Source organism: Populus euphratica, unplaced genomic scaffold, assembly GCF_000495115.2.
Source record: "Populus euphratica unplaced genomic scaffold, PopEup_1.0 scaffold297.1, whole genome shotgun sequence".
Taxonomy (NCBI): Eukaryota; Viridiplantae; Streptophyta; class Magnoliopsida; order Malpighiales; family Salicaceae; genus Populus; species Populus euphratica.
In genome coordinates, this window is record NW_011500180.1 from 137,838 (window position 1) to 150,684 (window position 12,847).

General features: G+C 31.8%; 1 protein-coding gene across 1 annotated transcript; it reads left to right on the forward strand.

Moving 5' to 3' along the window:
• Window positions 1–4,138: 4,138 nt before the first annotated feature.
• On the forward strand, window positions 4,139–5,682 carry LOC105111504 (alcohol-forming fatty acyl-CoA reductase-like). Its single transcript, XM_011006875.1, has 6 exons — window positions 4,139–4,278; window positions 4,410–4,513; window positions 4,638–4,840; window positions 4,997–5,097; window positions 5,206–5,398; window positions 5,497–5,682. The coding sequence occupies exons 1-6, from the start codon at window positions 4,200–4,202 to the stop codon at window positions 5,663–5,665; spliced, it is 849 nt and encodes a 282-aa protein (XP_011005177.1). The 5' UTR covers window positions 4,139–4,199; the 3' UTR covers window positions 5,666–5,682.
• The last annotated feature ends 7,165 nt before the right edge of the window (window positions 5,683–12,847 follow it).

Sequence of the window (12,847 nt, forward strand, 5' to 3'; positions counted from 1 at the left end):
TATATCTATGAGAGAGTCAATATTATTAGAGATAGAGAAAAAATACAAAACAAATACATGGAGGAGGAGGAGGATTACACCCATTCAAACTTAACTCCCAGCTCATACACACTGCTGCCCTTGACAGCCCCTCTTTCTCTCTTTTTCTCTTATATTTTGCACTTTAATACTCTCTCATTTTGCTCTCAAATAATACCTTTATTTATAGACATCAACGATAAGACAAGATCCATAAATCATGGTATAATTTGTGACACTAATAGTTATAATATATGAATTGTACCATTTTATCAATAATTGATCTAATTATGTTTATAGTCTTTTCATGATAATAACCCTACTTTTCATAATAGATTACATAATTTATTTTCTATTAATAGCAAATCCCAGTACTCCCCGTATCTTTTTTTACCAGATATCACATTCCCTCTAATCAAGGCATTCCATGGATACACAGTAGCAGTAGAAGTGCACTCATTAAACACGCTTTTGGCATCCTCAATAGAACCACAGGAAGTGTACATGTGGACAAGTTTTGTACGCAAGAACTCATTGTTTTGAAGCCCATTTATGCGTAAATGCGTGTGTATTTCTTTGGCTTTGGTCAAAGATTTCGATCGAATACAATCAGCTATAAGGGCAGAAAAAGTAGTGGGGTTAACTGGGATGCCTTGTTGGTCCATGTAGTCCATAATGATGAGTGCATCTTTAAGCTGATTTTTCCTGGCAAATCTTTGAATATCTTTATAAATTGCTCGTGGGTTTTTCTTGTGGAGCGGTAATGAAGCTTGAAGAAATTAATTTTGGAATTTTAATTCTAAAGTTTGCTTTTATGGTTATGCGATGCCTTTAGCTGAGAAGGCATATTAATTATCCATAAATAATGGGGTTCCCTTGTCTTCGAAGCTACATTTTTCTAATTATTTTTTATGACACGTTTCTAGCCAACAATAAATTAATACCTGTCAACAAAGCTTAAAGTACAACTGTAAATGATTACAACCGAGCAGAGGACCTAACACAATGAATGCAAAAGAAAGGAGTTGCAACCCACTGTCTAGATCTACACAGTCGCTAGTGTTGAGACCCACAATTGTTTTCCCGAGGCTAGGGTGAAGGAAAAGAATTGCGTGGAATTATTTGAATTCACAATAGCACGAGGAAGTCTTCCTCTTTTCTCCATGGAAGAAGGTTGCTTGGAGTCTGATAAGATAAACACACGAGGACAAATAATGTTTTGATTACGATATCGTAACAAAATATTCCAAGGTCAACTTGCTTTAATATTTAGATCAATACTAGCATGGATGCTAAGGATACATTTAAATTTGTAATTGATATAAAATTAGAATCCTAAATTACATATTAATAATAAAATTTTATTATGCTTAAATTAAAACAAAAAATATATTTTTTATGAAAAAAATTAATTAAAAAATAAATCAAATTAACCCGAGTTAATATGTGAAATCTTTGACTTGGATCATGCAATCAGAATAATTTTATAGAAAAATAAGTAAAAAAATTTACAAAGTTCAATTAAAAAAGGAGCCGAAAAATTAACATAGTTAACTCAAGTCAACTTGTTAAATTCGCAACCTAAATTATGAGATTGAGATAACCTCGTAGAAAATAAATTAAAAAAATTATGAAGTTCAATTTCCAACCAATTTAATGTAAAAAATAAAATTGAAAAAAATTAGAAAAGCAAAAAAAAAAACAACCTGAGTCAACCCACGGTTAAACCCGTGATCAAGATCATGAGATCAGAATAAATTCATTGAAAGTAAATAAAAAATTATGAAGCTTCAAAATGACCAAATATTAAAGGTTAAAATTGAGAAAAAAATAAATCCATAAGATTGAGATAACTTCATAGAAGAAAAATTAAAAAAGATTACGAAACTTAATTCCCAACAACTTAATATTCAATGATGAAATTTGAAAAAAATCTAAAAAATGAAGAAGAAAGATTGAGTTATTAGATGATGAAATTCAAAAAAAAATTAATTTACTCTCACTATTCATGTGAACAATGTTTTTTTTTTTGAAAAATTAGTGCAGTGAATTGATTTTACTTGCATTATTCATGTGAACGTGAACAATATTTTTTAAAAAAACTATTTTAGAGTAAATTAAATTTACTCGTACTGTAATTTCAATTTTATTCCTGATAATATTTTATCTAATTTTATTGCATGTTCAAAAATCATGGAAATTATAGTTCTTGTTTGATGAATTTTATATGTAATGGAATCATAGATAGTTTAATGCAACAATAAAAAATATTTTATATAAAATATTTTTTATTGTTGCATTAAACTATCTATGATTCCATTACATATAAAATTCATCAAACAAGAACTATAATTTCCATGATTTTTGAACATGCAATAAAATTAGATAAAATATTATCAGGAATAAAATTGAAATTACAGTACGAGTAAATATTAATATTAATATATATGTATTTTACTTATTTTATAACCTTAATTTAAAAAGTATTCTTAACCAAGCACATTAAACTATTTTTTGTTCAACCTCAATTTTAACCATAGTTTTAACCAAACATATATAAATATTATACCAATCTTAACTAAAAATAATTTTTATAAAATAATTTTTTTTAAATCACAGATACAAAAGCTATCTTAATAACGATCACACTCCATCTCTGATCTTTCCTTACATCAATTTCTTTTTATTTGATCTTTTGAGCTATTTAGTTTGGGACCCAATGATATAAGGGTAAAATAATAATTCATGGTGATCAGCAAGTTTATGGGATTTGGTATTCAGACTTCATATATTCATTGAATTTGGCCTTGTTGCTTAATTAAATTTTGATTCTTTATATATGATTTTATTGCAAAATAGATTGTTAAATCTCGTCATTTTATATCTTTAATTCTTTTTATTAAAAAGAATATTTTACGGCTTCTAAAGTGCAAGACTTCATCAGAAGCAGATGCCAAGACCAATCAACTAGAGAAAATTCAATCCTATGGGAGCATCTTTTATGATGGCTACTGTATGTCCACAACGTTACAATTGGAGTTTTGCTCTGCATCAAACAACTCATCACGTCGGTGTTATGTGTTCATTTTCTCCTGGCCAAGGCAAAAGTGTCGTCTTCATGGGATCAATTTCTCTTATAATGTATGTAAAATATAGGCGTCAATTCCATCTCCGATCTTTACTAGCATCAAATTTTTTATTTGATCTCTTGAGCTAGGAGTTTGGGATCTAATGATATAAGAATAAAATAATAATTAGTGGTCACACTTCAAATCACAAACATAAAAACTATCTCAATAACAATCACACTCAGAATAACTACCCTGCTTTAAACATTTCAAATGATTTGTTACACTGTGCCTAAAACACCAATACATGTCAATTTAAGTTTGCAAACAACCACTTTTTTTTCATTCTTTGTTTATATTTCCTCTTCTTTTTTCATTGTAATTTGTAAATATAAAGAAGAAGAAAAAAAAAAGAGATCTTAAAGACATTGAAGTTTCGATAATGACACTCTTAGAAGTATGATAAACTTTGATGATGATATTATTAATACTATTAACAAAATCTCAAGGAAATAAACCCAAAAATATTAAAAAAAAAATCAACAATCAATAAAATAAATTATATAAATAGTTTAAAAATAACAAGTTCCACTTGTCTTCTAGCGATTTATATAGGCCATTACATTCATCATTAATAATTTTTTTAGATGGGGTTAGATTTATCTCCTCACGTTTTTTTTAACAGAAGTTATGTCATTTTTAAAGCTTTGATGTGTATCCAGCCAGCGAGCAGAAGACCCCACACGATGAATGCAAAAGAAAGGAGTTGCAAGCCACTTTCTATATATGTCGGCAGTCGCTAGTGTTTAGACTCACATGCAGCTTTTTGCCCGGGGCTAGGGTGAAAGAAACGAATTGCACGTGTCTAAGTCCACAATCGTTTTCCCCACAACTTATCTCCTGAATTGTCATCACATCTGGTCCATGCTAACTACCCTGCTTTAAACATTTTAAATGATTTATCACACCGTACCTAAAAGACTAGTAAATGTCAATTTAAGTTTGCAAACAACCACTGTCCTCTGAAGTTGTGGTTATATATATATATATCCTCCGAGATGCTGTTTTTAATTCATCCAAAAATTTAATAAAGGTAGGAAAATATTTTCTTCAATGGAGCTGGGAAGTATAACCGAGTTCCTGAACAACAAGTCCATTTTGGTCATTGGTGCAGCTGGATTTCTTGCGAAGAGTATTGTCCCCTCTCAAAAGAAATTTATTTCCTCAAGACTTACGAATTTATGATTTCGTTCCTTTAATTTTTGTAGTGATGTGCTGTGACAGAATCAATCCATTAACAATGTTGTTTTCTAACGTTGGCAGTTTTTGTGGAGAAGATATTGAGGGTTCAACCCAAAGTGAAGAAGCTTTATCTTCTTCTAAGAGCCGTGGACACTAAATCTGCTGAAGAACGCCTGCATAATGAGGTCAAATCTTCTTCTTTCTTTCCCTTTTTTTGTTTTATCTTAAATTTATTATATGTGCATCATGCATGGACTGAAACATAGAATAGTTCTTGATACTATATTGGACATATACTGATTTATACAGGTGATAGGGATGGCCTTGTTTGATGTTTTGAGAGAGCAACATGGTGCAAGTTTATATTCCTTCGTTTATGAAAAACTGACTCCTGTTCCTGGGGATATCTCTTGTGTGGACTTGGGAATAAGAGACTCGTTGTTGAAGGATCAGATATGGAATGAAATTGATACGGTGATTAACTTCGCTGCCACCACCAACTTTGATGAAAGGTCAGCAAGGAAATTAACTGATTTTCATTAGTTCATTTCTTTTAGAGATAAGAGATTTAAATTCCTTTGCAACGAAAGATATTTAAGAATTTATCAATCACTAAAATTAGTAACGTTTCACTCTTCTTACTTATTTTTTTATATTGTTTGTTGAAGATACGATGTTGCATTAGGTATCAATACATTGGGACCTTTGCACCTCCTGAACTTTGTCAAGAAATGTAATAATGTTAAGGTGCTTGTCCATGTATCAACTGGTAAGAATATTTATTATGTAGTATGCACACAATCCACGCCAAGAATAATTTTTTGAAATCTTTAATGCAGACTAACGTCCATCTTCTCAATGATTGTGCTTTCGTCAGCTTACGTATGCGGCGAAGATGCAGGATTGATACAGGAGAAGCCATTTCCCTTGGGGAAATCCAAGAAAGGCACAGAAATGATAGACATCGACATGGAAAAGAAACTGGTCGAGGAGAAATTGACGAACCTCCACTCAGAACATGCTGAAGAGAGTGCGATCACATCTTACATGAAGGATTATGGCTCTAAACGGTAGTAATATCTAATTAAATGGTGACAATTTTCGTTTAAGACATATATACTTCTTTGCCTGACATGATGTATTTTCCCTTGATCGTGATTAATTACAGGGCCAGGATGTTTGGATGGCCAAACACTTACGTATTTACCAAGGCAATGGGAGAGATGCTCCTAGTCCATTATAGTAGAGATACAGTACCTCTAGTTATTATCCGCCCTACTATTGTAACAAGTACTTACCAGGAGCCGTTTCCCGGTTGGATTGAAGGTGTAAGGTAGTCTGCTACTGCATATCTGCATGCGCATTGATTAGTACTTAAAAGTGTATTTTTATCATGGTTTTATATCATCATTTTGCACTTGAAATATCAATAACTCCTTAACTAAAATATGTTTTATAAAAATGTATCTAATAATATAAGATACCTATAATTTGTGGTAAATATCTATTTTTAATGCAGGCCTATCACATAAATGAAAGGATTGATTGATGACTTGAAGAATTTAAATTGCAAGGATAAAGAGATGGCCAAACTTAGAAAAGAGATGTCGGTGCAATCCAAACCGGAACACTGTTTGGTAATTGGGTCATATCTAGAGCTATATATCTCAGATTTAGGTCCAATTTATATGGATGGAAAGGTAAAACATAGGCCTACAACTTTCATATGGAGCCCAAGATCTAAAAAGGCCATTATCAAGTCCAAATTGTAGCAACAACAAAGAAGCCCAAATCTGTCTTCCAGCCCGAGCACTGTTCGGTATTTTGGCCATATCTGGAGTTCTAGAAGTCCAAATGAGCTAAATGTTTTACACAAGAAAGCTGAGACAATTGCCTACAACTTTCATGTTTGCAATGGGCTCCAATTTTGACGTTATCAATGACGTTTTGGGCAGACAAGAGAAGATAAGGATTGTCACCAAGTCAAAAGTTGGCCACCCACTTATCAATTAGTCATCAAATCAATAGTTCCCAATTTTGGCCTATAAAAGGAGGCATTTGCCATGCATTTAGGCATCTTGGTTTCCAGATCAAGATCATACTCTTCCTTTCTCTCTTTGTATTTTTTGTAATGTTTATGCTTTGCTTTCATTAATATTAAGTTTATGCCTTTCATTTCCTTTCCTTTACTTAGTTAACTTTTATGTTCTTATTTTGTTTATCTATTTTGCTTTCTTTCATTATGTCTAGCTAAGTTAGTTATGTCAAGGTGAAAAGGTTACACTAATGGTGTAAGAATAAGTATAATGTAAACTTAATATGGACTTTAATGTTTGATACTAACATGTTTTATATTTGTTATCTTGTTCACTCTTTAATACTTTGCTTGTTAAATGACTAATCTTGATTTATGTTGTATAACACTTGGTACAACAAATGCTTGGCACTTTCATAGCCCATAATGTATGGTATAACCGACACCTGAGCTATGAAAGGAACTTGATTTGTTGTTAACATAAGTTATAATCATGAATGCTTGACGAGTTTACAAGTATTAGCATTAATTGAATAAGATGACTAATATAATCATGTTAACAATATATAATCTGATTGGAACCTCCTTTATGTGTGGTTTCCAATTCAATAATAAGAGTTTATACTATACTTGTTTGATATACCATTAGTGGAACCTCTAACCTTGACATTTGTTATTATAATTGTTTAATCGTTACATTAATATTCCATCTCAAAGTTCTCATCTTCTTCTTCTTCTTCTCCTTCTTTTTTCATTATTATTATTATTATTATTATTATTATTATATTACTATTATTATTAGTATTACTATTATTATTATTATTATTATTATTATTATTGTTATTATTGTTATTACTATTATTGTTGTTGTTGTTGTTGTTGTTATTATTATTATTGTTGTTGTTGTATTATTGTTATTTATAATTTGTACAATTAACCTTCCTGTAGTTCGACCCCGGTCTTGCCGGGTTATTTATTACTTCGACACTCCTGCACTTGGGAGAAGACAATAATCTTTTCGTCGTGTCAAGTTTTTGGCGCCGTTGCCGGGGAGGTAAGTTTTGTATAAATTATAATATTTATTTTATTTTCTCTTTTCACTTTTCTTGTATATAACTTTGTTTCTTTTCTTTTGTTTCTTTTTATTTTGTTTTCTTCCTCCTTCTTTTGCTTTCTTCTTCTTTCACTTTTCTTGTATATAACTTTATTTCTTTTCTCTTATTTCTTCTTCTTTTGTTTTTTTGTTTTCTTTTATTTTATTCATACACGTGCATGAGAGTGTGGTCACGTACATCAAGTGGTAGACTTTGTAGGGTATCCTCATCATTTTCAGAAAATATGGCTGAGGAAGATAATCAATCACTTCATAATGGAAATAATGAGAATAACCGTGCTAGAACACTTAGAGACCACATGAATCCCACAAGAACAAGTGCACCATCATGCATAGTTTTTCCTCCTGATGCATCTCATTTTAATTTTAAACCAGGTATTATTCAACTTTTACCTTCTTTTCATGGTTTAGAATTGGAAAATCCATACTTGCATTTAAGAGAATTTGAAGAGGTCTGCAACACATATAATAATTTAAATTGTAGCATGAACACCATCAGATTAAAGCTTTTCCCTTTTTCATTAAAAGATAAAGCTAAAACATGGCTACAAAATTTAAGACCAGGATCCATTCGTGCTTGGGATGAAATGCAACAATAATTTTTAAAGAAGTTTTTCCCATCTCATAGAACAAACTCTTTCAAAAGACAAATCACCATTTTCACTCAAAAACCAGGAGAAACATTTTACAAATGTTGGGATAGGTATCGAGATTTGCTTAGTACTTGCCCCCATCATGGTTTTGAAACATGGAGATTGGTTTCACATTTCTATGAAGGGTTAACACCTAAAGATAGGCAAATGGTTGAATTGATGTGCAATGGAACTTTTGAAGATAAAGACCTTGATGAAGCAATGGAGTACTTAGACTTGTTAGCTGAAAATGCTCAAAATTGGGACACCGCGGGTACATATGAGGCACCGAGTAAAACTCAACCTCATACATCTAGTGGAGGTATGTACAACCTTAGAGAAGATCATGACCTTCAAGCCAAATTTGCATCTTTAGCTAGAAAAGTTGAGGCACTAGAATTGAAAAAGAATGGTCAATTAAAATCTGTTGAAAATATTGTGTGTCAAATCTGTGAAACAAATGAACACTCAACCAATGATTGTCCAACCTTGCCTTCTTTTAAAGAATGTCTCCATGAATAAGCCCATGCTTTAAACAGTTTTCAAAGGGCCAACCACAACCCATACTCCCAAACATACAACCCTGGTTGGAGAAATCACTCAAATTTCAGTTGGAAGAGTGAGAACAACAATGCACAAACTTCACAACCACCATTTCAAGCACACCACAATTTTCAAAATTATCATGGATATGCACCTCCTTATGCTCCACCTCCTACAAGAAATTTTGAGGAAACTTTGTATGCATTCATTGAAAAGCAAGAGACAATCAACACTCTACTTGCTCAAAGCATAACAGATTTTAAAGATACTCTTGCAAAATTCACATCTGCTCTCAGTTTCCAAGAGAAAGATAAGTTTCCATCTCAACCACAACAAAATCCTAAGGGGCAATACAATGCAAATGCAAGTAGTTCCAGAAGCCAACACATGGATCAAGTCAAATCAGTCACTACTCTACGCAGTGGTAAGGTTATTGAAAAACCCTCTCTTGAACCTTATAAGAAAGATGATGAGTCAATTTCTAAGGGAAAGGAAGGGGTTGAATCTGAAAATTGCAGAGAAACGACTGATTCTCCGCCAGCACTTCCATTTTCTCATGCCATGACCAATTAGGAAGAAATCGAGGATGAAAAAGGCATCGAAAAGGTTGATGCGAATCTTTTATCAAAAGTGACAACAGATTCGACACCCGACATCACACCAATCGATGATTACTTTCCTGATGAATCTCTACTTTCTCTTAATTCAATGCCTTGGTTTGTTAAAAATATCAATTTTCTTGCTTCAGGATTTTTGCCAACTCATTGGAGTATTGAAGACAAAAGAAAATTTTTGAGCAACGAGCAAAATTTGTATTGGGATGATCCTTACTTATTCAATTATTGTCCTGATCAAATATTTCAAAAATGCATTCTCGACAATGAGGTAAGTAGTTTCATTAAATTTTGTTACTCTAAGGCATGTGGGGATCATTTCTCATCAAAAAAGAGGATTGTAAAAATCTTATAAAGTGAATTTTACTGGCCCATCATATTCAAGGAGTTAGATGCATTCCGCAAAAACTGTGAAAATTGTCAAAAGGTGGGATTTATTTCAAAACACAGAGAGTCTTTAGATAATCTTCTATTGACTCTTAAGTCTCATCATAGTCGAGATAAGCATCGTGCAATTCATGACTTATGAACCCATTTTCATAAAGAACATACTTGACTTAGTCTTGGGAATCTGACTAAAAAAGACCCTGTTTGCCAGTTTTTAAGAAAACTAGATGGGAAGCCTATCCCCGACCCATTGAGGGCGTTTAAGCTGTTCTTGGACATAAAACCAAGGGAAGATGTGAGCCACATTCACAACTGTGATTTGAATTTTTTTTGTTTGTAAAAACTTGTGTCTTTTGGTTTTATTATTGTGTTTTGTTATTTCTTATTTTTGTTTTAGTGTGTTTCAGGTTTTGTCAGTGTTCGTTATTTCAGGTGATATCTTCTATACTCTATCTTTCTACCTTAGAACATTGAGGACAATGTCTCGTTTTGGTTGGGGGGAGAGGGTAGTAGTTGATAAAAAAAAAAATTATTTTTCATTTCATAAAGCATGTGCATAATTGTTGTTAGTAGGATGGCAGAGTAAAGGACTTCTTTTGTTAAAGTGACTCTTGAGACGCATCTTACTAACCATTCTTAACAAGGTCTATTATAATACTTCCTGAAATATTCAGATTTACAAACTCTCGCATTGTTATCACTTAATTCTGCTCATATACTTATTTAACATGTATTCTTAAACCTTAATTTACACACACACACATTTTAACATATGATTGTGGGTTGCATATTGGATTATTACATTATTTATGTTCTTTTGTTAAAGGTAACAACTAAGGGAAAGGGATTGTATATAATTAAAAAACAAAAACATGAAAAAAAAAGAAAAAAAAAAGAAAAAAAGAAAAAAAAAGAAAAAAAATGATGATAATAAAAATGTAGATAAGTTTGGTTTCGTAGCCTCCCTAACCTAAGCAATTAAGCCCGAAGGGGTGTTTTAACACCTAATACCCTAAAGTCAACTGACTTGGGAGCTATTGGCCTAACGCTTGTTACATGGGTTGAGGAGAAAAGCTTAAGGGAATCAAACATTGCACAATCTACATATCAGTATCTGCGACCCGAGTTACTAAGGTTGTAGGGGTGTCTTAACACCTAATGCCCTAAGACCAACTGGTCTGGGAGTCATTAGCTGAAAGCTCGTTACATGGGTTAAAGATGCATGATATTTTTAAAGTATATGTATATAGAGTTAAAAAAAAAAGGAAAAAAAAAGAAAAAAATAGTAATCCCAACCCAAGGAAGTTAACCTTAAACATTAGAACAAAAATTTTGTTTTCTTCCAAGAAAAGCCCCATAATTATGTGTTGATACATTGAGCACAAAAAAAAAAGGTTTATTAATATCTTGTTAAGAGGTATTGAGCAGATATATAAATTTAATGAGAGTTTGTTTATCTGGATAGATTAATGGAAGTTAAATGATGAATACCTTGCTTTGTGAAATTTGCAAATTTGTTTTCTATTTTAACGCTTTGATTACTAGGGACTAGTAATAAGCTGGTTGGGGGGTGTGATTAGTACTTAAAAGTGCATTTTTATCATGGTTTTATATCATCATTTTGCACTTGAAGTATCAATAACTCCTTAACAATAACTCCTTAACTAAAAGTATCAATAACTCCTTAACTAAAATATGTTTTATAAGAATGTATCTAATAATATAAGATACCTATAATTTGTGGTAAATGTCTACTTTTAATGCAGGCCTATCACATAAATGAAAGGATTGATTGATGACTTGGAGAACTTAAATTGCAAGGATAAAGAGATGGCCAAACTTAGAAAAGAGATATCGGTGCAATCCAAACCGGAATACTGTTCGGTAATTGGGTCATATCTAGAGCTATATATCTCAGATTTAGGTCCAATTTATATGGATGGAAAGGTAAGACATAGGCCTACAACTTTCATATGGAGCCCAAGATCTAAAAAGGCCATTATCAAGTCCAAATTGTAGCAACAACAAAGAAGCCCGAATCTGTCTTCTAGCCCGAGCACTGTTCGGTATTTTGGCCATATCTGGAGTTCTAGAAGTCCAAATGAGTTGAATTGTTTACACAAGAAAGCTGAGACAATTGCCTACAATTTTCATGTTTGCAACTGGCTCTAATTGTGACGTTATCAATGACGTTTTGGGCAGACAAGAGAAGATAAGGATTGTCACCAAGTTAAAAGTTGGCCACCCACTTATCAATTAGTCATCAAATCAATAGTTCCCAATTTTGGCCTAGAAAAGGAGGCATTTGCCATGCATTTAGGCATCTTGGTTTCCAGATCAAGATCATGCTCTTCCTTTCTCTCTTTGTATTTTTTGTATTGCTTATGCTTTGCTTTCATTAATATCAAGTTTATGCTTTTCATTTCCTTCCCTTTACTTAGTTAACTTTTACCTTGTTTATGTTCTTATTTTGTTTATTTATTTTTCTTTCTTTTATTATGTCTAGCTAAGTTTATTATGTCAAGGTGAAAAGGTTACACTAATGGTGTAAGAATAAGTATAGTGTAAACTTAATATGGACTTTAATGTTTGATACTAACATGTTTTATATTTGTTATCTTATTCACTCTTTAATACTTTGCTTGTTAAATGACTAATCTTGATTTATGTTGTATAACACTTGGTACAACAAATGCTTGGCACTTTCATAGCCCATAATGTATGGTATAACCGACACCTGAGCTATGAAAGGAACTTGTTCATACTGTATGGTATAACCGACATCTGAGCTATGAAAGGAACTTGATTTGTTGTTAACATAAGTTATAATCATGAATGCTTGACGAGATTTACAAGTACTAGCATTAATCGAATAAGATGACTAATGTAATCATGTTAACAATCTATAATCTAATTGGAGCCTCCTTTATGTGTGGTTTCCGATTGAAAAATAAGAGTTTATACTATACTTTTTGACATACCATTAGTGGAACCTCTAACCTTGACATTTGTTATTATTATTGTTTAATTCTTACATTAATTTTCCATCTCCAAGTTCTCATCATCTTCTTCTTCTTCTCTTTCTTTATTATTATTATTATTATTATTATTATTACTACTACTACTACTACTACTAGTATTATTATTATTATTATTATTATTATTATTATTATTATTATTATTATTATTATTAT